The 19,931-nt window shown below is 34.8% G+C and overlaps 1 protein-coding gene and 1 pseudogene across 3 annotated transcripts in view; both read left to right on the top strand.

Annotated features, from left to right (window-relative positions):
• Positions 1 to 13,209, top strand: LOC139361979 (small ribosomal subunit protein eS26 pseudogene; annotated as a pseudogene).
• Positions 1 to 19,931, top strand: part of LOC105498460 (ribonucleoprotein, PTB binding 2) — an 89,248-nt gene that overhangs the window by 44,523 nt on the left and 24,794 nt on the right. For 2 of the 3 annotated variants that reach the window (XR_011620092.1, XM_011770607.3), the window contains exons 6-9: positions 13,216 to 13,301; positions 14,990 to 15,094; positions 15,247 to 15,361; positions 17,396 to 17,664. Coding sequence is in view for 2 of the 3 variants with exons in the window: in XM_011770607.3 (XP_011768909.1) it covers positions 13,216 to 13,301; positions 14,990 to 15,094; positions 15,247 to 15,361; positions 17,396 to 17,664 (575 nt within the window). In the remaining variant the exon portion in view is untranslated. The remainder of the gene's footprint in view (positions 1 to 13,215; positions 13,302 to 14,989; positions 15,095 to 15,246; positions 15,362 to 17,395; positions 17,665 to 19,931) is intronic. The other variant, XM_011770608.3, reaches the window with a different exon arrangement.

Raw genomic sequence — 19,931 nt, 5'->3', positions numbered from 1 at the left:
TGTATGTATACTGATTAAAGAATGTTAGCATGAAGTTAATTTTTTCACATGTGAAATATGAAAAAATACATTTATTTGTGAAAAATATATTTAAATTAGTATAAAAATTTAAAAATTTTTCTAGGACCTGCTAATGAATTTTAATCAATAATCTGAGGTGATATATTTTGACTATTTTTGATATATACAATCTGCTTATGTGGGTTTTTTTTACTATTAATAAATGCTAAATATCAAACCTTCTGTTTAGCTCTTAGTAGACATGAATTTGTAGACCAAGGTAATAGTTAACACACTACATTGTTATAACCTGTATCCACAAAGAATTAATACTTTTCTATCTAATATTTTTAGCAGAATTATTTTGTTGAAAAGTGCCAAATTTTTGTTTCCTCTTTGTTCTTCCCCTTTTTGTTGTAAAATTGTTTCACTTTGTAGCAAATGATGAAAACATTATTATTTTCTAAGTATTATGCAAATCTTTATAATATCAGTATACATTAAATATCTACCTATTTAGTATTCTTTCTGTAGTAAGAGCTTACCTTCTGTGTATTTTGAAATGCACAACTTTTTATGTACAAAAGTGTCTGTTTTAGCATTATGAGGAAATGAATGCCTATACATTGGTCTCCCCTTATCTGTGTTCTTGTGTTCCACAGTTTAGTTACCTGCAGTCTGAAAATATTAAGTGGAACATTCCAAAAATAAACTACTTATAAGTTTTAAATTGCATGCTGCCCTGAGTAGTGTGATGAAATGTTTTGCTGTTCTGCTCCTCCTGCCTTGGCTATGAATTATCCCTCTGTCCAGTGTACCTACTCTGTATATGTTACCCACCCATTAATCACTTAGTAGCCATCTTGGTTAGTTATCACATCACCTGTCATGGTATTGTAGTGCTTATGTTCAAGTAACCCTTATTTTCTTTAATAATGGCCCCAAAGCACAAGAGTAGTGATGCTGGCAGTTTGGATATGACAAAGAGAAGCTGCAAAGTACATCCTTTCAGTGAAAAGGTTAAAACGTTTCCAGCTTAATAAGGGAAAACAAAATGTGTGCTGAAATTGCTAAGATCTGCAGTAAGAATGAATTTTCTATCCACGAAATTGTGAAGAAGGAAAAAGAAATTTGAACATAGCATATATAAGGTTTGGTACTATTTATGGTTTCAGGCATCCACTGGGGGTCTTGGAACATATCGCTCGCTGATAAGGGGGATCTACTGTATTCAACATTTAAGTTCAGAGCAAATATGTGTAGAGCAAATATATTAAATTCATTTATTATATTTCCATCCCAACTGGTCTCACACCAGCTCACCTGCTGCATTTCAATTCTGGCAGTAACTACCTGGAGTTAGCACAGACCCCACAAGTTAAGAGCTCAATCTTCCATACGGCTACCCCCACTTTAGACCTTGACGCAAGTTCAGGGGATTTTCTAGGCCATGTGCACTTCTGACCAGCTAACTACAAATTTGCGAGTTCCCACAATGCCCTCAGGTTCAATAGTTCAATAGTATGGCTCACAGAACTTACGAAAGCACTATGCTTATGAGTACATAAGGACAGAGGCAAGGGAAGATACACTTAGGGAAAAGTCTTGGAGGGTCTTGAATGCAGAGCTTCTGTGTCCTCTACCCATCAAATCAGGCCATGTCACCCTCCCAACACATCAATATGTTTTCCATCTGGGGATCTCTACTGAACCTCAATGTCCAGAGTTTTTATTGGAGTTTCACTATGTCGGTGTGATTGATGGGCCCCATGATAGAACTCAGTCTCTACTTTGCTTCCATTCCCTGGAAGTTAGAAGGTCAGGCTGATATCCCATGGTGCAAAGCTCCACCTCTCCTTATAGAGTTGGTCTTTTGGCACAGCTGGCCCTCATCTGGAAGCTATCTATGGGTCCATAATGAGTTATCTCAGTAGCATATCAAAGACACTCCTGTAACTCAGGAAAATCCAAGGATTTAGAGTCTCCCTCTCAGGAACCAGGGACAAAGGCCAGTCAAATTCTTTATTATACAACAGTATTCATATTAAGTACTTCATATAATTATTTGTGTGTAAGAAGCAGCTTTGGTAGTTTTCTGGCTCAGGCTATTATGCAATTAGATATCTCTTTTACAATTTTAATGGTATAGAGATACTCTTTTTTGTCTTGACAACATGAAGGATTAGAAGCTTATTACTTCCCAAGGCAGCCTATTCCTTGGTTTGACAGTTTCATTTACTGGAAAGTTTTTATATTACTAATATAAGCAATTTTTAGCCACTTATTCTGGTTCTGCCTCTGAAGAAATACAGAATAAATGTATTCCTTCTTGCATAATAAAAGCCTCCTAATATTTGAAGACAACTACCGTGAAACCTCAGTCATTTTTTATTTTCCCTGTCTTCTTTTCTCCAGACCAGTTCTTTTTTTTACAATGCAACTTTATCAGTAAAATAAATTTCGAGCAGAGCCCCAATATATACCATAAATGTAAAAGATGTCAATTAAACAGATGAACCATTGTCAATCCATATATTTAGAAATGATCAAATCTAATGTTTTCCTTTTTTAAGATGAAAGTAAACATAAATAGAGGTGGTATTTTTTTCTGCAACTCTCTTTTTATGCATCTTATATCTCTTTGCAGATTACAGTTCTGTATTTGACTTTCCATAACATGTCACAGGACATGTGCTTTAAATCCCCCACAAGTTGTTCTCTTGTAGATGTAGTCTAGGTCTTCCGGGTTGTACCAAAATATGATGTACACAGACACAAACATACTCTGTAGATTGGTTTTGATTAGCACAGAATGCAGTGGGATTTCCTTCCTATTATCATTATATTTCCCTTAATGCAGTCCAAGATTATGTATTAGTGTCTAAAGCATACCACATTCTTAGGTCTTTTAGAAAGTATCATCTGCCTCTTTGGACTCTGGGTTATCTTTACTAATTCCTCTCAAGTATTATTTTTGTCTCTTCTTTTCATCTAAGACTAAATATTCTCCACTCTGCTGTTCTACTCAGATTAATGTATGGCCATATGGCAGTAGGCTTCTTTATGCTTAGCGCTTTCTCGATTTTAAGTAAGATGTTTGAATATTACACTGATGCAGAAGTTATTTCATCAAGCATAGCTTTTTCTTGTGTGGGGTGGAAAGGGAAGAGGATTAAATCATTGCCTCACTTGAGCACATACATAGCTGGAAAATGTATGGAAAGTTTCTTGATGTTGAGAAAAAGTGTCTTGTTAATAAATTCCATTTATTTTTCTTTTACTATGTCCTTTACTGTATCTTACCTGTAACCTTGCTATATCCTGAACTCCTCACAGAGGCCTTCTCTGAGCCAACTAAATTAATGATAAAGAATTGTAATTCTTGGCTGGGCGCTGTAGTTCACGCCTATAATCCCAGCACTTTGGGACACTGAGGTGGGCAGATCACCTGAGGTCAGGAGTTCAAGATCAGCCTGGCCAACGTGGCGAAACCCCATCTCTACTAAAAGTACAAAAATTAGCTGGGCATGGTGGCATGCACTTGTAGTCTCAGCTACTTGGGAGGCTGAGGCAGGAGAATGACTTGAACCCTGGAGGTGGAGGTTGCAGTGAGCCAAGATTGTGCCACTGCACTCTGGCCTGGGCAACAGAGCGAGACTCCATCTCAAAAAAAAAAAAAAAAAAAGAATTATAATTCTTATACCCTTGCCCTGCTTCTTTATCATTGTATAATTTTAAAAACAACTGACATATACTATACATGTACTTGTTTATTGTCTATTTCTACCACTAAAATGGAAGCTCCAACTGCTATTAGATTAATTTCCCTCTCAGATCCAATTTTGATTATGTTACTCTGACTAAGCTGATCTTTTCTCTTCAATCTAGACCTTTTAACTGCCTTCAAAAATACAATAAATATAATTATTCTAGACTTTTTTATTTATGTGTGTATGTTCCTAATTTATTATGTAATCACTTGATAGTATAAACTGTATTTTTAAACAGCTTTAATTTAGGTATAGTTGATGTACATTAAACTATAGGTATTTGAAGTGTACGAATTGATATATTTTGATATTATGTATATATTCATGAAATCTTTACCACAATCAAATAATAGACATATAAATTACCCTCCAAAGCTTCCTTTTGTGCATTTGTAATCCATCCACTACCCTGTCCCCAGGAAACCACTGATCTGCTTTCTGTCACTACAGTTTGTATTTTGTAGAAACTGGTATAAAAGGAATCACACAGTCTGTACTGTTTGGCTTCATTCACTTAGCTTACTGTTTTGAGATTCGTTCATGTTGTTACATGGATTAGTAGTAGTTTTTCTTTTTATTCCCGAGTAGTATTTCATTCTATAATTTGCTTATTCATTGATTTGTTGATGGACATCTGGATTATTTCCAGTTCAAGGCCATTACAAATGAAATCTCTATGGACACTTGTGTACTAGTCTTTATGCTTTTATTTCTTATGCTTTTATTCTCTTTGATAAATAACTATCTGTGGAATGGCTGAGTCATATGATAGATATATGTTTAAGTGGTGAGAAACTGCCTAGCTGTTTTCCAATGTGGTTGAGCCATTTGACATATTCACCATCAGTTTCTAGGGCTCCAGTTTGCTCAGTATGCCCGCCACTACTTGATCTGTTGGTCTTTTAAATTTTAGCCTTTCTAGTGGATGTATAGTGCTCTCTTACTGTGGTTTTAATTTGAATATTTCTTTTGACTAATGATTTTGAGCATCTTTTATTGTGCTTATTTGTCATCTTTGTATCTTTGATGATATGTCTTTTCAAATATTTTGTACGTGTTAAAACTGAGTTGTTTGTCTTCTTATCAAGTTGTAAGAGTGCTTTTTAATATTACATACAAGTAGTCTGTTGGATATATGGTTTGCAAATATTTTTTAACATTGTCTTTTGAAGAGCAAAATGTTTTATTTTGACAAAATCCAATTTATTATTTTTTCTTTTATAATTTGTACTTCCTGTGTCATATTTGAGAAATCTTTGCCAATTTCAGGTTTTCTAAGATTTTCTTGTATGTTTTCTTGGAGAAAGTTTTATAATTTTATCCCTATATTTAGGTCTATGATCTATTTTGAGTGAATTTTAGTTTATAGTATGAGGTAAGAGTCCAGATGTTTTTTGTTTATGTATAGTTATACAGTTATTCCAGTATCATTTGTTTAAAAAGCTTATGCTTCATTGAATATTTTGACATTTGCCAAAAATCAGTTTACCATATATGCATGAGTCTATAACTAAACTCTGTTCATTGATCTAAATGTCTGTCTTTATAAAGTACTGTCTTTATATCAATACTATCTGTATACCAAAATACATGTGTAATAAATCCTGAAATCAGTTAGTATAAGCTTCAACTTTATTCTTCTTTTTCAAAGTTGTTTTGGCTATTCCAGGTTCTTTGCATTGGCTTATAAATTTTAGAATCAGAGTGCCAATTTCTATGAAAAATGTCAGCTGGGATTTTGATTAAGATTGTGTTGATTTGTATGCTAATTTAGGCAGAATTCACAACAATTCTGAGGCTTCTGATCGATAAGTATGGTATATCTTTTCAATTATTTTGAGGCAATATTTTATTTCTCCCAACAATGTTTTATTGTTTTCAGAATACGAATCTTATACATCTTTGGTCAGATTTATTCACAGTATTTCATATTTTTTGATGTTATTTTAAATGGTACTGCTGTCTTAATTTCAATGTCCTATTGCTAGTTGTTAGCATATAGAAGTATAACTGATTAAATACATATTTATCTTACATCCTACAGTCTCGCTAAACTCACTTATTATTTCTAGTAGGTTTTTGTTGGAATTTTCTATGTAGGTGATTATGTTATCTACAAATAAACACAATTTTACTTCTTTCTTTCCAACATATATGGCTTCTATTTTTTTCCTTGCTTTTTTGCATTAGATAGAAATTCCACTGTAATTGTGCATAGAACTGGTGAGAGCAGACATCCTTGCCTCATTTCTGATCTCATGGAGAAGGCATTCATTCTTTGATTATTAAGTATTATCTTAGCTAGAGTTTTTCTCACAGATTTCTTTTATTAAGCTGGGGAATTTGCCATCTATTTCTAATTGCCGAGTTTTAGCATGATGATTGCTGGAATTTGTTGAATGCTTTCTCCATATATCGAGATGATCATATGCTTTTCCTGTCTGTTAACATGATACATTACATTGATGATTTTTGAATGTTATATCAACCTTTTATTCTTAGGATAAACCTCACTTAGTTATAGCATATTATAATCTTTTTTATATATTGTTGAATTTGATTTAATAACACTTAGTTTGAAATTTTTGCACCTATGTTTATGAGGTATATTGGTCTGTAGTTTTCTTCCTTTGTAATGTATTTTCTGGTTTTGTTATGCTGCCTTCATGGAACAATTTGGAAAATATTCCCTCTCTTCAGTCATCAGAAGAGTTTGTGTTCAGTGCTATTATTTCTTGCTCATATGTTTGGTAGAATTCGCTAGTGAAATCAGCTGTGTTGAATTTTTTAAGGAAGATTTTTACACATTTAATTTCTTTAACATATAAGAGCTATTTCAGGATATTGTTGTTCTTAAGTGAGCTTTACTAGTTTGTATCTTTCAAGGAAATTATCTATTTTGTGTAAGTTATCAAATTTATTGGCATAACATTGTTCATAGTATTCCCTTATTGTTCTTTAATCTCTGCAGGATCTATAGTGATGGCTCTTTCACATTCCTGATATTTTTGTCTTCTCTCTTTCTTCCTGATAAGTCTGGCAAAAGGTTTATCAGTATTACTGATTGTTCCAGGGAGCTGGCTTTTGTTTTCATTGACTTTGTCTGGTTGTTGTCTGTTTTTTATTTCATTGATTTCCACTTTATTTCTCTCAGCTTACTTTGGACATATTTTGTTCTTCCTTTTCTGGTTTTTTAAAGTAAAACTAGATTATTCACTTGAGACCTTTCTTTTAATGTGTTTAGTATTACACATTCCCTTCTAAATACTGTATCTCATAAATTTTGAATGTTATATTATTTTCATTCATTTCAAAATACTTTTTGGTTTCCATTTTGATTTATTTGGTCCATTGGTTACTTGTGTCACTTAAGTTCCAAAATTTGGAGATTTTCTAGTTTTTTTTGGTTATTGATACCTAATTTAATTCACTTGTATTCAGAGAAGATACTTTGTACAACTTAAATTTATAAATTAGAATTTAGACTTGTTTCATGGTTCAGAATACAGGCTGTATTGGCAAATATTCCATGGACACTTGAGAAGAATGTGTATTCTGCTCTTACTGGATGTGGAGTGTTCTATACGTGTCAGTTAGATCAACATGGTTGATAGTGTTCATGTCTCCTATATCCTTACTGATCTTTTGTCAACTTATTCTATCAATTATACTGAGGAGAGGATGGGGCATAATGGGAGTCCTAGCCATAAGCAAAGGGTAAGAGCAGGTAGGCAAGATGCTATGGACATTTTCAGACTGTTTTTATTCTGATTGTTGTTTCTGTTGTTGTTATAAACTGGAAGATACTGTGTTCAGTAAAAGCTGTGAAGAAAAATATATTTCAGTGTTTTATAGTAAAATGCAATGATGATCTGAAAAAGAAGAGAAGTTGTTGAAATTTTTAATCATAATTTTGGGTTTGTCTGCTTTTCCTTTCAGTTCTGTGAATTTTGCTTCATATATTTTGAAACTTTGTTATTTGGTGTACAAACATTTAAGATTGTTGCATCCTTTTGATTAATTGGCCCATTTATCATTACAAAATGGTGATCTTTATCCCTGGTAATATCCTTTGCTCTGGATTTTTTTATATTAAGATAGCCACCAGCTTTTAAAAATTAATATTAACATATCTATCCATAGATGTTTATATGTTTAATAAAATATATTTTAAGTTGCCGAGTGGGTTTGTGTTTTCTATTATCTTGGAAAATCCTTTTCTGAGATTTGCAGTGTTACTACTAGCTACTTCATCAATAATGTGTGACTTTAAAGTAATGTCGTTTTAAAAATGTTTTGATATCTATTATTTGTGGTTTCCATAATAGTTTTTGAGGGAAGAGACTTCTATTAATCTTTCATAGATAATACATCTAGAGCTTTGTAATTTAGATGTATTTCCCCAGGTGGTCATTAATTTAACAAGAAGGGATGTGTCTTAAAAGCTCTGCTTTTTGTACTTCAACTACAGAATTAAAAAAAAATTAACTCCTCCACTCAAGTTTTTGTCGTTAAAAAATTTTTAATTGACATGTAATAATTATACATATTTATGGGGTACAGACTGATAGCCCAATATGTGTATATAATCTATAATAATCAAATGAAGGTAATTAGCATATTAACCACCTAAAACATTCATCATATCCTTGTGTTGGGAGCATTTAAAGTCCTCTCTTTTAGCTATTTGAAAATATACAATAAATGTTTGTTAACTTAGTCACCCTACAGTACTATAGAACATGAAAACTTAATTGTCCTATCTAGCTGTAATTTTGTATTCATTAACCAACCTGTTCCTATCATCCCCTTTTGCCTTCTGTTCCCAGACTCTAATAACCATGATTGTACCTTCAACTTCTATGAACTCAACTTTTTTAGCTCCTGTATATGAGGGAGAACATGCAGTATTTATCTTTATGTGCCTGACTTGTTTCACTTAATATAATGTCCTCCAGGTTGCTGCAAATAACCAGCTTTCCTTTTTTCTTATGGCTGAATAGTATTCCATTGTGTATATGTACCACATTTTCTTTATCCATTCATCTGTTGATGGACACTTAGTCCATATCTTGGCTACTGTGAATAGTGCTGCAATAAACATCAGGATGCAGATCTCTCTTCAAGATACAGATTTCCTTTTCTTTGGTTTGTTGTTGTTTGTTTTTTGAGATAGAGTCCCACCCTGTTGCTCAGGCTGGAGTGCAGTGGCATGATCTCAGCTCACTGCAACCTCTGCCTCCTGGGTTCAAGCGATTTTCATGCCTCAGCTTCTCAAGTAGCTAGGATTACGGCCGTGCACCACTGCACCCTGCTATTTTTGTGTTTTTTAATAGAGACAGGGTTTCGCCATGTTGGCCAGGCTGGTCTCGAACTCCTGACCTTCAGTGATCAACTCACCTCAGCCTCCCAAAGTGCTGGGATTACAGGTGTGAGCCACTGCACCTGGCCATGATTTCCTTTTCTTTGGATAAATATTCGTTAGTGGATTGCTGGATCCATATGGTAGTTCTGTATTTGTTTTTTTGAGAAACCATCATACTGTTTTCCATAATGGCTGTACTAATTGGCATTCCCTCCAGCAGTGTAAGAGAGTTCCCTTTTTTCCGCATCCTCACCAGCATTTATTATTTGTTTGTCTTTTTGATAGTTAGAATTAGCCATTCTAATTGGGGTGAGATGATATCTTACTGTGGTTTTGACTTACATTTCACTGATGATACAGATGTTGAACATTTTTTCATATACTTGTTGGTCATTTATATGGCTTCTGAGAAATATCTGTTCAGATCCTTTGCCCATTTTTAAATTGGATTAATGGGGGTGGTTTTATTTTTATTTTTATTTTTGCTGTGAATTGCTAGAGTTCTGTGTATATTCTAGATATTAGTCCTATGTCACATGAATAATTTGCAAATATTTTCTCCCATTCTACAAGTTATACGTGTTCACCTTATTGATTGTTTACCTCATTGTGTAGAAGCTGTTTAGTTTGATAAAATCCCATTTGTCTATTTTTGATTTTGTTGCCTGTGCTTGTAAAGTGTGACCCGTAACATCTTTGCCCAGATCAATGTCCTCAAGTGTCTCCCCCATGTTTTCTTCCAGTAGTTGTACAATTTTTAGCCTTGCATTTAAGTGTTTAATACATTTTGAGTTGGTTTTTATATATGGTGAGAGGTAAGGGTCTAGTTTCATTCTTTTGCATATGAATATTCCATTTTCCCAGCATAATTTATTTGAAGGGGCTATACGGAAGTTATTTGTCTAAGTCTAGTAATATTTTCTCTAATTCTCCACACTTAATTCCCTATCACTTGCAGAAGAGTTATTTTCTGTGTACCAGTTTTCCACTCAGAAATGCCTTTTTCTCATTGAAGTAGATAATAGAATTCTAAATGAGTCCTCTTCCACGTATCCTCACATTATTATAACTTTCCTGAAATTATGCTGGAATGAAACATTCCCTCCAATCCTGCATACTCTGGGCACTTCCTCCTTTGCTAGAGAGAATATTGAAAACTGTTGAATTAAATAGTTTCCTATGGCTGTCTCACTGGTATCATTCTACTCCTGAAAACCAAGAAGTTATATCATTCTTGTCTTCTGAGGCAGTCCCAATGTAGACTTAGATGGATACTAAAAAATTTGGTTAGAATGAGGATTTATTTCATTCATTTATTTATTTCACCTGTCATAGTACAGTGTTTTTTTTTATTTTACTACATATATATTACAAGAAGATGTCACTAGTACACTGTTTGTATATTATATATATATATAATTTTATGTATTATTATTTTGAAATGGAGTCTCACTCTGTCAGCCAGGCTGGAGTGTAGTGGCGTGATCTCAGCTCACTGCAACCTCCGCCTCCCAGCCTCAAGCAGTTCTCCTGCCTCTGCCTCCCAAGTAGCTGGGATTACAGGCATGTGCCACCATGCCTGGCTAATTTTTGTATTTTTGATAGAGACGGAGTTTCACCATGTTGACCAGGCTGGTCTCGAACTCCTGACCTCAAATGATCCTCCCACCTTGGCCTTCCAAAGTGCTGGGATTACAGGTGTGAGCCACTGTGCCCAGCCTAATTTTGTATATTATGATTATTCCAGTTATTTTACAATAGTTAGATTAAATTTCTTCATATATTTTCTATCTCATGGTCCTTTTTGTGTCTCTATTCTAAAAACATCCTCCCCCGCTTTTTTTTTTAAAGTGAGAGCAAGTTTATTAAGAAAGAAAAGGAATAAAGAATGGCTTCTCCAGGCCGGGCGCAGTGGCTCACGCCTGTAATCCCAGCCCTTTGGGAGGCCAAGGTGGGTGGATCTCAAGGTCAGGAGTTCAAAACCAGCCTGGCCAACATGGTGAAACCTCGTCTCTGGTAAAATACAAAAATTAGCTCTCTTCGGTCCGTGCTTCCAAGATGACAAAGAAAAGAAGGAACAATGGTCGTGCCAAAAAGGGCTGTGGCCACGTGCAGCCTATTCACTGCACTAACTGTGCCTGATGCTTGCCCAAGGACAAGGCCATTAAGAAATTCGTCATTCGAAACATAGTGGAGGCCGCAGCAGTCAGGGACATTTCTGAAGCGAGCATCTTCGATGCCTATGTGCTTCCCAAGCTGTAGTGAAGCTACATTACTGTGTGAGTTGTGCAATTCACAGCAAAGTAGTCAGGAATCGATCTCGTGAAGCCCGCAAAGACCGAACACCCCCACCCCAATTTAGACCTGCGGGTGCTGCCCCACATCCCCCACCAAAGCCCATGTAAGGAGCTGAGTCCTTAAAGACTGAGATAGACTATTCTCTGGAGAAAAATAAAATGGAAATTGTACTTTAAAAAAAAAAAGTTAGCTGAGCATGGTGGTGAGTGCCTGTAATCCCAGCTACTTGGGAGGCTGAGGCAGGAGAATTGCTTGAACCCAGGAGGCCGGAGGTTGCAGTGAGCAGAGATCGTGCCATTGCACTCCAGCCTGGGAAATAGAGTGTGACTCTCTATCAAAAACAAACAAACAAACAAACAGACAGACAGACAGAATGGCTGCTCCATATAGCAGCCTGGACATACAGGCATGGACCGCTGGTTGCCCTTTTTTTTTTTTTTTTTTTTTTTTTTGAGACGGAGTCTAGCTGTTGCCCAGGCTGGAGTGCAATGGCCGGATCTCAGCTCACTGCAAGCCCCGCCTCCCGGGTTCACGCCATTCTCCTACCTCAGCCTCCCGAGTAGCTGGGAGTACAGGCGCACGCCACCTCGCCCGGCTAATTTTTTTTGTATTTTAGTAGAGACGGGGTTTCACCGTGTTAGCCAGGATGGTCTCGATCTCCTGAACTCGTGATCCGCCCGTCTCGGCCTCCCAAAGTGCTGGGATTACAGGCTCGAGCCACCGCGCCCGGCCCTGTTTGCCCATTTTTATGGTTATTTCTTGATTATCTTGATTATATGCTAAGCAAGAGATGGATTATTCATGAGTTTTCCAGGAAAATGGTGGGCAATTCTCAGAACGGAGGATTCCTCCCCTTTTTAGACCATATAGGGTAAATTTCACACGCCGCCATGGCATTTGTAAACTGTCATGTTGCTGGTGGGAGTGTAGCAATGAGGACGGCCAGAGGTCACTCTTGTCGCCATCTTGGTTTTGGTAGGTTTTAGCCGGCTTCTTTATTGCACCCTGTTTTATTAGCAAGGGCTTTGTAACCTGTATCTTGTGCCGACCTCCTGTCTCATCTTGTAACTTAGAATGCCTAACTTACTGGGAATGCAGCTCAGCAGGTCTCAGCCTTACTTTACCTGACTTCTATTCAAGATGGAGGCACTCTGGTTCAAACATCTGTGACACATCCCTGCCTCCCTTTTGTAAGTGTTCTGTTCTAAAAACATCCCTTTTGAAGCGTACTCTGGTATTTAGACTCTTAGACTTGATTATGAGTATTGTTCCCATTTATTCTTTTTATGTCTGTGTACAAGTTTGCAGTTTCTTTTGTTTTTTTATGTAAATATTTGTGTGTACATATATTGTCTTCTCAATTGGATTTTATATAAGCTTTTCAAGGACAAGGATTGTATCTTGTCCCCTACTCCTACCCTCTGCCAAAATGCCTGAAATACCTAAAAAACCACTGAATAAATAACATGGGTTCAAATGAGTATTGTGCTTATTAAAAGGTGGATATGTTTTGTTGCACTAAATTCTAGAGAAGATTAAGCCTAGGTTTGGAGTTTTACGATTATGGCAGAAGGCTTTTGAATTTTAAAACAAATTCCAGGGTTGAATCTCAGGGAAAGGTGCCTGTCACTTTTGACCAGTGACAAAGTCACTATGTCATTGAACTTTCAGTGGATTTGTTAATAGTTTAAAGAAATATTCATTAACCCTTTTCGAAGCTTGGTTTTTTTAAATTTTTAATTCCATATATATATTAAAGTTTTTACTTTTATTTTCTCAAAGCCGTTCTTGGGACACCTCACAGCTTGCCACATCTGATGAATCCATCCATCTCTCCTGCATTTTTACATTTGAATAAAGCACATCAGGTACATAAATAACATTAAGTACTAAAGCTTTAAATATTTGGAGTGAATATCTTGTTTGTTCTTAACACTTAAAGTTCTCAAGAAATTAAATGAGTATTTTGCTTTTAAAGAAAATCTTTAATAAGTATAGCTATGTAAAATTATAACTTAACGAGTACATCAGATTCAATTAAGCTAACCAAAGCAGTAGTTATATACCACAATAAATATTATTGATTCCAATTTGTATGGCATTAAGAAGGAAAGAGGTATATTTTTTCGAGATAATAAATCATTTGTTCAAAACAGGGCTTCTTATGTGGTCTTAACTCAAAAAAATATTTCTAGAAAGAAAATATAAATGAACAGTAACTCTTAATTCCTAAAATTTAATGAATATTATAAAAAACAACTCATGTATATGAGAATAGAGTATATGTTTCCTACTTTTTTTAGATAAATATTTTAAATGTGTGTTTATAGATTTAAATGTCTGTAATATTAGAGATAAGCATTACTCATTAATTTCAGGTACTGTTTAAGAATATAGAATTCTAATTAAAATCAAACAATATATAATAGATGCTTAATATAAGTTGAATGAATGAATATCTGGTCCTAAATCCGGCTTTTATTTTTCATCCTTAGAATCTAACACAGGACTTGGTGATACATTATAGAGTTTTTATTCATTCATTTACTCAATGTATTTTATTGAGTATCTGACATATATGTATTAGACATTGTGCTAATCATTGAGGCTACTGTGTGAAATGTAACATTTAAAGTCTATGTTATTATAGAATTTCAACCAGTAGGGACAACACATTAAACAGTTAATTACAATAAGGAGTGAAGAGTAATATGAGAGGGGAAGTTCAGAGTATTGATAATATTCCCTGTATTTTAAAAGAAAGACCAAAATGCTTTACCTTTAAGGCCCATACATTTGAGCTAGCTCCTCCTGCCTCTCAGCTCACTACACATCACTGTCCCACTACAACAGCCTGGTTTTGGTCCTCAAAGGACTTTGTTTTCTCCTCCTTCGGTCTTTTCTTCTGCTGGTCCTTCTTCCTGGAATGCGAATGCTTCCCACCCCAACATCACCTAATTCCCTCCCAGACTTCAACTACAGCCTTCAGATTGCAGTACAAGAATTAGTTCCTCCAAGAAAACTTCCTTGAATCGTCCAGGCTAAATAACATTCCTCCACTATTTGTTCTCATAGCCCCTTGCATTTTTCCTTCATATGATTATCATGTGTAATCATGTGGGGTTTTTTTATTATTATTAATTAATGGCTCCCTTCCTTAGGGGACTGTAACATCTATGAGGGCAGATCTTATTGTACTTCTCACTAAGTAGCACAGTGCCTGGCACATAGAAAGTGCTCAATAAATCTTTGTTGAATGATTAAATGAATAAATAAATGAATGAAGAGAATGTCACTATCATTGAAACCAAAAAGGGGTGAGAGGAGGGAAGGAAGGATGAAAGAATGTAGAATTAATTTCATGACTGCATGGCCCCCCTTGTATATTATTAAAAGAATTAACTAACTTTGCCTGTTAAGTTGGAAAGTGAAATATTATGTTTAGAAGCAATTACTTTTACTCAGATCGACTGGAGAATTGAACTTTAAAATGAATCGGGTTATACAACATGTAGCTTTTCAAAATTAAACTAACAACGTTTTGTCATTTTCACAGAGCTCAGTTATGGGTAATACTTCTAATTTATTCCTTCAGAATCTTTCTCATATACCACTGGCACAACAACAATTAATGAAGTTTGAGAATATTCATACTAATAATGTAAGTATGATATCATTTTTTCTTTTAGAATCAGTTCGTTTCTTTTCTAGAATCAGGTTGTGGATCAGGTTGTTTATGAATTTTCACATGTGTAACTTTTTTTAGGTTATATCTTATGGCCATGGGTCTTACCTTTTTTTCTTCTTTTGTAGAAACCCGGCTTACTTGGAGAGCCCCCGGCTGTGGTATTTCAGACTGCACTAGGGATAGGGTCAGTGCTTCCATTGAAAAAGGAGTTGGGACATCATCATGGAGAAGCACATAAAAGTAAATGATGTGTATTTACTGAGAAGTCAGTAAACAGTCAGGTTTGAGATTTAAAGATAGTTTACTTATGTTCTCCTTTTATTTACAGGGAGGTCAAATTTGAGTTTTATTTAGTCATTTAAAATTTTGAGAACCCTCTTGGCTTTTTCTATTTTGAATATTGGTAAGTTACTGATGGACTTGCTTCCATGCCAAGATAAGACTTTCCCTGTTGGATATGCTTTAATATTTTATGCAGGTTCACAGCAGTGCAAGGCAAAGACACAGATCCCTTTGAGACTGACATGCTGCCCACTGGGCTGACAGCACATATGGATCCATTTGGGATAAGAAACCTTTCACTTTTATTTTTAAAAATCTAGTATTTATATATTTAAAGTTTGATTATTTATTTGTATTATTAAAAAAAATTGAACCTCTAAATCAGTAGTCAAAGAAAACTAATGTGTGTACTATGTGCTTCTAAAAACATGGCAAACAAAATAGCTTTTTTGGCAGGAAAACAGGAGCATGGTGTTATACTAAGACTTCTTATTTGAATGTGATTTTGAAGGGCGCATTTTCAGCTTGAAGCTTAATTGAAATTTGCTTAGAAGTGAGCATGCTGAGTAAAAACAGAAGGTCCACCAATAATTTTTTTAAAAAGTCAATTAAATATGGGTAGCTTACTTAACCTTTTGTCCAGTGATCAAATAACTTACTTCTGACTGTTGAAATTGACTGGACAAAAGTTAAGCCAGTGAAGAAATTTTGTGATATCATGGGGTCTGTCTTTCCAAAAAATTAAATTTTCTATGTCTAAAAGCTTATGTAAATGTGTATTATTTGTGTTGAATTAACTAATAAACTATTTAGTATATGCTGCTTTAAGAACATTGAATAGTGTCCAGATAACTATATTCTAAGCATTAGGGGGGGAACCAAAGCATCCATCTCTAAATGATTATTACTGAAAATAATTGAAGAAATTTGTTTAGTAAATTTATAAAATGGTAAGTCTTAGTTGTCAAAATTAGCTTTTTCCATTTAATTTTGACCTATAGATTTTTTAAAAGGTAGAACGGTTCAGAATTTTCCTATTAAAACTTTTAATAGGAATGTTGCCAGCCTGGGCAACATGACAAAACCCTGACTCTACTAAAATACAAAAAATTAACCAGGCATGGTTGCACACGCCTGTGGTCCCAGCTACTCAGGAGGCTGAGGTGGGAGAATCACCTTAGCCGAGGAAGTCGAGGCTGCAGTGAGCCATGATTGGCGATGGGAGTGGGACCCTGACTCAAAAAACAAAAAAACTGTTTTTATTTCTCCCAGAATTTCTTGTTATTTTCTATAAATAAAAACATAAAACTTTCATGTATTAAATTTAGTGCTTATCTGTTAACAAATACTCATTTAAAGAAAGAAGCCAGTGATATACTGATAAGTGTTTAACAACAAGCTCTCTAGGTTGAAAAAACGTCTTGATTTGTAGCATTTGTGCATTTCTGTTTGTGAATACTCCAACTGTGACTGATTTCAGGTTACCAATATGAAGACATTTAACTCAATAGCTGGGAAGGGGTGTGTATTAATAGCTCTCATGAGCTGATGGAAGCCAGCTAACCAAATTTATTATTGGATTCAGTCAAACTTCATTAAATTTTACTTTCAGATAACTTTTTAAACTTAAAACTTAATTATTTCCATCAGTTATGGAAACAGTGAAGCTGCAACGAATGGGCATTAAAAAAAGCGCTAATATAGCTTAAATGCCAATTAACAATTATATATAGAATTTAAAAACTTAAAAATTTCATATATTTGAGGTTACCCTGAAAGTTGCTGAAAATAAGAGCATTATTACTATTGTAGATTTTTGTTTTTTCATAAAGGAGCCCACTAATTAACAACCTCTAACCTTACCTTTTGCTGTTATCTAACAGGTACAAATTGGTTTCTCTGCATTTTGCTCATGACTTAACAAAATCAAAAGGACTATTGCTAATAAATATTTTCTAACTAAAAGCTTTTTGCATTTGTGATTTGCTACAGCATCTAGCCTGATTCCAACCCAAACAACGATAACAGCTGGAATGGGCATGTTACCATTCTTTCCAAATCAGCACATTGCTGGACATGCTGGGCCAGGGCACAGTAATACTCAGGAGAAACAGCCAGCCACGGTGGGAATGGCAGAAGGAAATTTCTCAGGGTCGCAGCCTTATCTTCAGAGCTTTCCAAACCTTGCTGCTGGAAGCTTGCTGGCGGGACACCATAAGCAGCAGCAAAGCCAGCCAAAAGGCACAGAGATAAGTTCAGGGGTAAGAAAACTTTGCGTGCACACAGATGTGTATATACCTACATATGTATATATATTCCATTTAAATTGTATCTTAAATTGTCATGTCAATGAAATGATGACTTTCTCATAGTTTACATTTACTTCTCAAAATTGAAGAAAACATTGCAAAATGTTTACAATTTAAAAAAAAAAATGTTATTAAAAATAAGCAAACAAAAAATCCATTTTTTGATAAGTTATGCTAACTGGCATTTGGGACTACCTTAATTATTTGCCAAACAGTTTGTAAGTAAAGTAATTTTAATTTGTGTAAAATGAGTTATGTCTCTTATAAATAATTTATATGTGGATTATTTATTCCTTAGAATAAGGAATTTCCAAAAAGTTTGTGACATACATGGTTTTCAGAAATACTTGATATTTTAAATATAAGATATAAACTAATTTAAGTTCAGAATTTTGTAGTTTGAAAAAGCTTAGGAGTATCAATACTTATTCACTTACATAGTAATGTTATTTGTAAGGCTAAGTACGTGTTAATGCTGTTCTTTAAAATATACTTTTTGTGTATCTTAAATATGTAGTTAGTAGCTAAAGTATTTTAATATTTAAAGGCAGAACAAATTTTATCTGGAAAATATCAAAACCAGCTATTAAACTCTGGTCTGTTCAAACTAATCTGGTCTTTCTTTTAATTCTGGAAGTGTTTACCCAATCATTTTATTGGTTAATATACCACTGATATTTATAAATGTTGTAATAAGTAGGTAGACTAAAGTACATCTAATTTTTATTATATTTGTACCCCAAAATACACTGTGGTTTGTAAGTGGTATAAAACTTAGGCTTAAGCAGTTTGTAAGGAAAAAAATCTGTGTAGTTTCTTGTATTCAAATGTCAAAATAATAATACTGAATTTGTAAGAGATTTTAGTGTTACCTAGCCATAGCAAGAAGTATGACTAGAATGCCCTACAATTGTACATTGAGAAAGCTAAGGCAGTTCTCTCTTTTAAAAATTTTTTTATCTTTTACTTTTTTTTTTTTTTTTTTTTTTTTTTTTTTTGAGACGGAGTCTCGCTGTGTCTCCCAGGCTGGAGTGCAGCGACGTGACCTTGGCTCACTGCAACCTCCACCTCCTGGGTTCAACGGTTCGCCTGCCCCAGCCTCCCAAGTAGCTGGGACTACCTGCACGCACCACCATTCCTGACAGATTTTTGTATTTTTAGTAGAGATGGGGTTTCACCATGTTGGCCAGACTGGTCTTGAACTCCTGAGCTCAGGTGATCTTCCCACCTTGGCCTCCCAAAGTGCTGCTATTACAGGTGTGAGCCATTGCGCCTGGCCGTCAGTTCTTTATAGAATAAATTTTAAAAATTTATCTGCAGTGTTCATTGCTTGGGTCATTGAGGGAAACTGCACAAATAAAACTTGTATATGAATACTTCATATCTCTTTGCAATCTTTAGTTCACTGCAAGCATCAGAGTCTTTAGAAGAACTGTGGATTTTAGGTGATTCACAAAATGGGCAAATGAGTATGTCTACAAGAAGACAGCCAAAATAGGGGCAGGTTCTGGAAAATAAGTCCTGTGAAGAAGAATTCAGGAGAAGTGGATATATGGAACCTGGAAAGAGACAACCAAACATATACATTGTTAAACCTATTTAAAGAGTAGTCATATGGTATTATGTGTACCTCCAGTGGGCAGAACTACCTATTAAGTACAACATACAATAAAGCAGATTTAGGCTTAATATAAGGAAGAACGATTCAAGCTTTTAAGCAGAGAGAAAGTTTATTTCACAAAGATGTGACTGTCATATCACCAAAAGCAATTAAGCAGACCCCAGGTGAGCATCTGTATAGGATGTCGTGTTAATATAAATGATCCCTCTTCCTCTCAGTAGGGGTTGGACCAGGTAACCTCAGTGTTTTCTAACTGTGAGATTTGTAGACTTGGCTGAAATAATTAGTTTAACATTGCTTTAGATGTTTAGAACTGCATCTTTAATATTGTGTTGGCCAGTAAGTCTTGAGTCTACCTTTTTGTTTCCAGAATCACCTCTAGTGCAAAAAAAAAAAAAAAAAAAAAAAAAAAAAAAAAAAAAAAAAAAAAAAAGAGAGCGAGAGATTTGGACTCTAACTCCCAACCTTTGAGAATTTTATTCAGGGAGACAGGGATAATATCCAGTTTCTGTTTATTGTGGTAAAATTAAAATATACGTAACATAAAATTTACCATTTTAAGTGTAGAGTACTGTGGCTTTAAGTACATTTACAGTGT

This window comes from Macaca nemestrina, chromosome 1 (genome assembly GCF_043159975.1).
Source record: "Macaca nemestrina isolate mMacNem1 chromosome 1, mMacNem.hap1, whole genome shotgun sequence".
Taxonomy (NCBI): domain Eukaryota; kingdom Metazoa; phylum Chordata; class Mammalia; order Primates; family Cercopithecidae; genus Macaca; species Macaca nemestrina.
The sequence above is the reverse complement of the archived record's forward strand: the minus strand, read 5'-3'. Positions and strand labels throughout refer to the sequence as shown.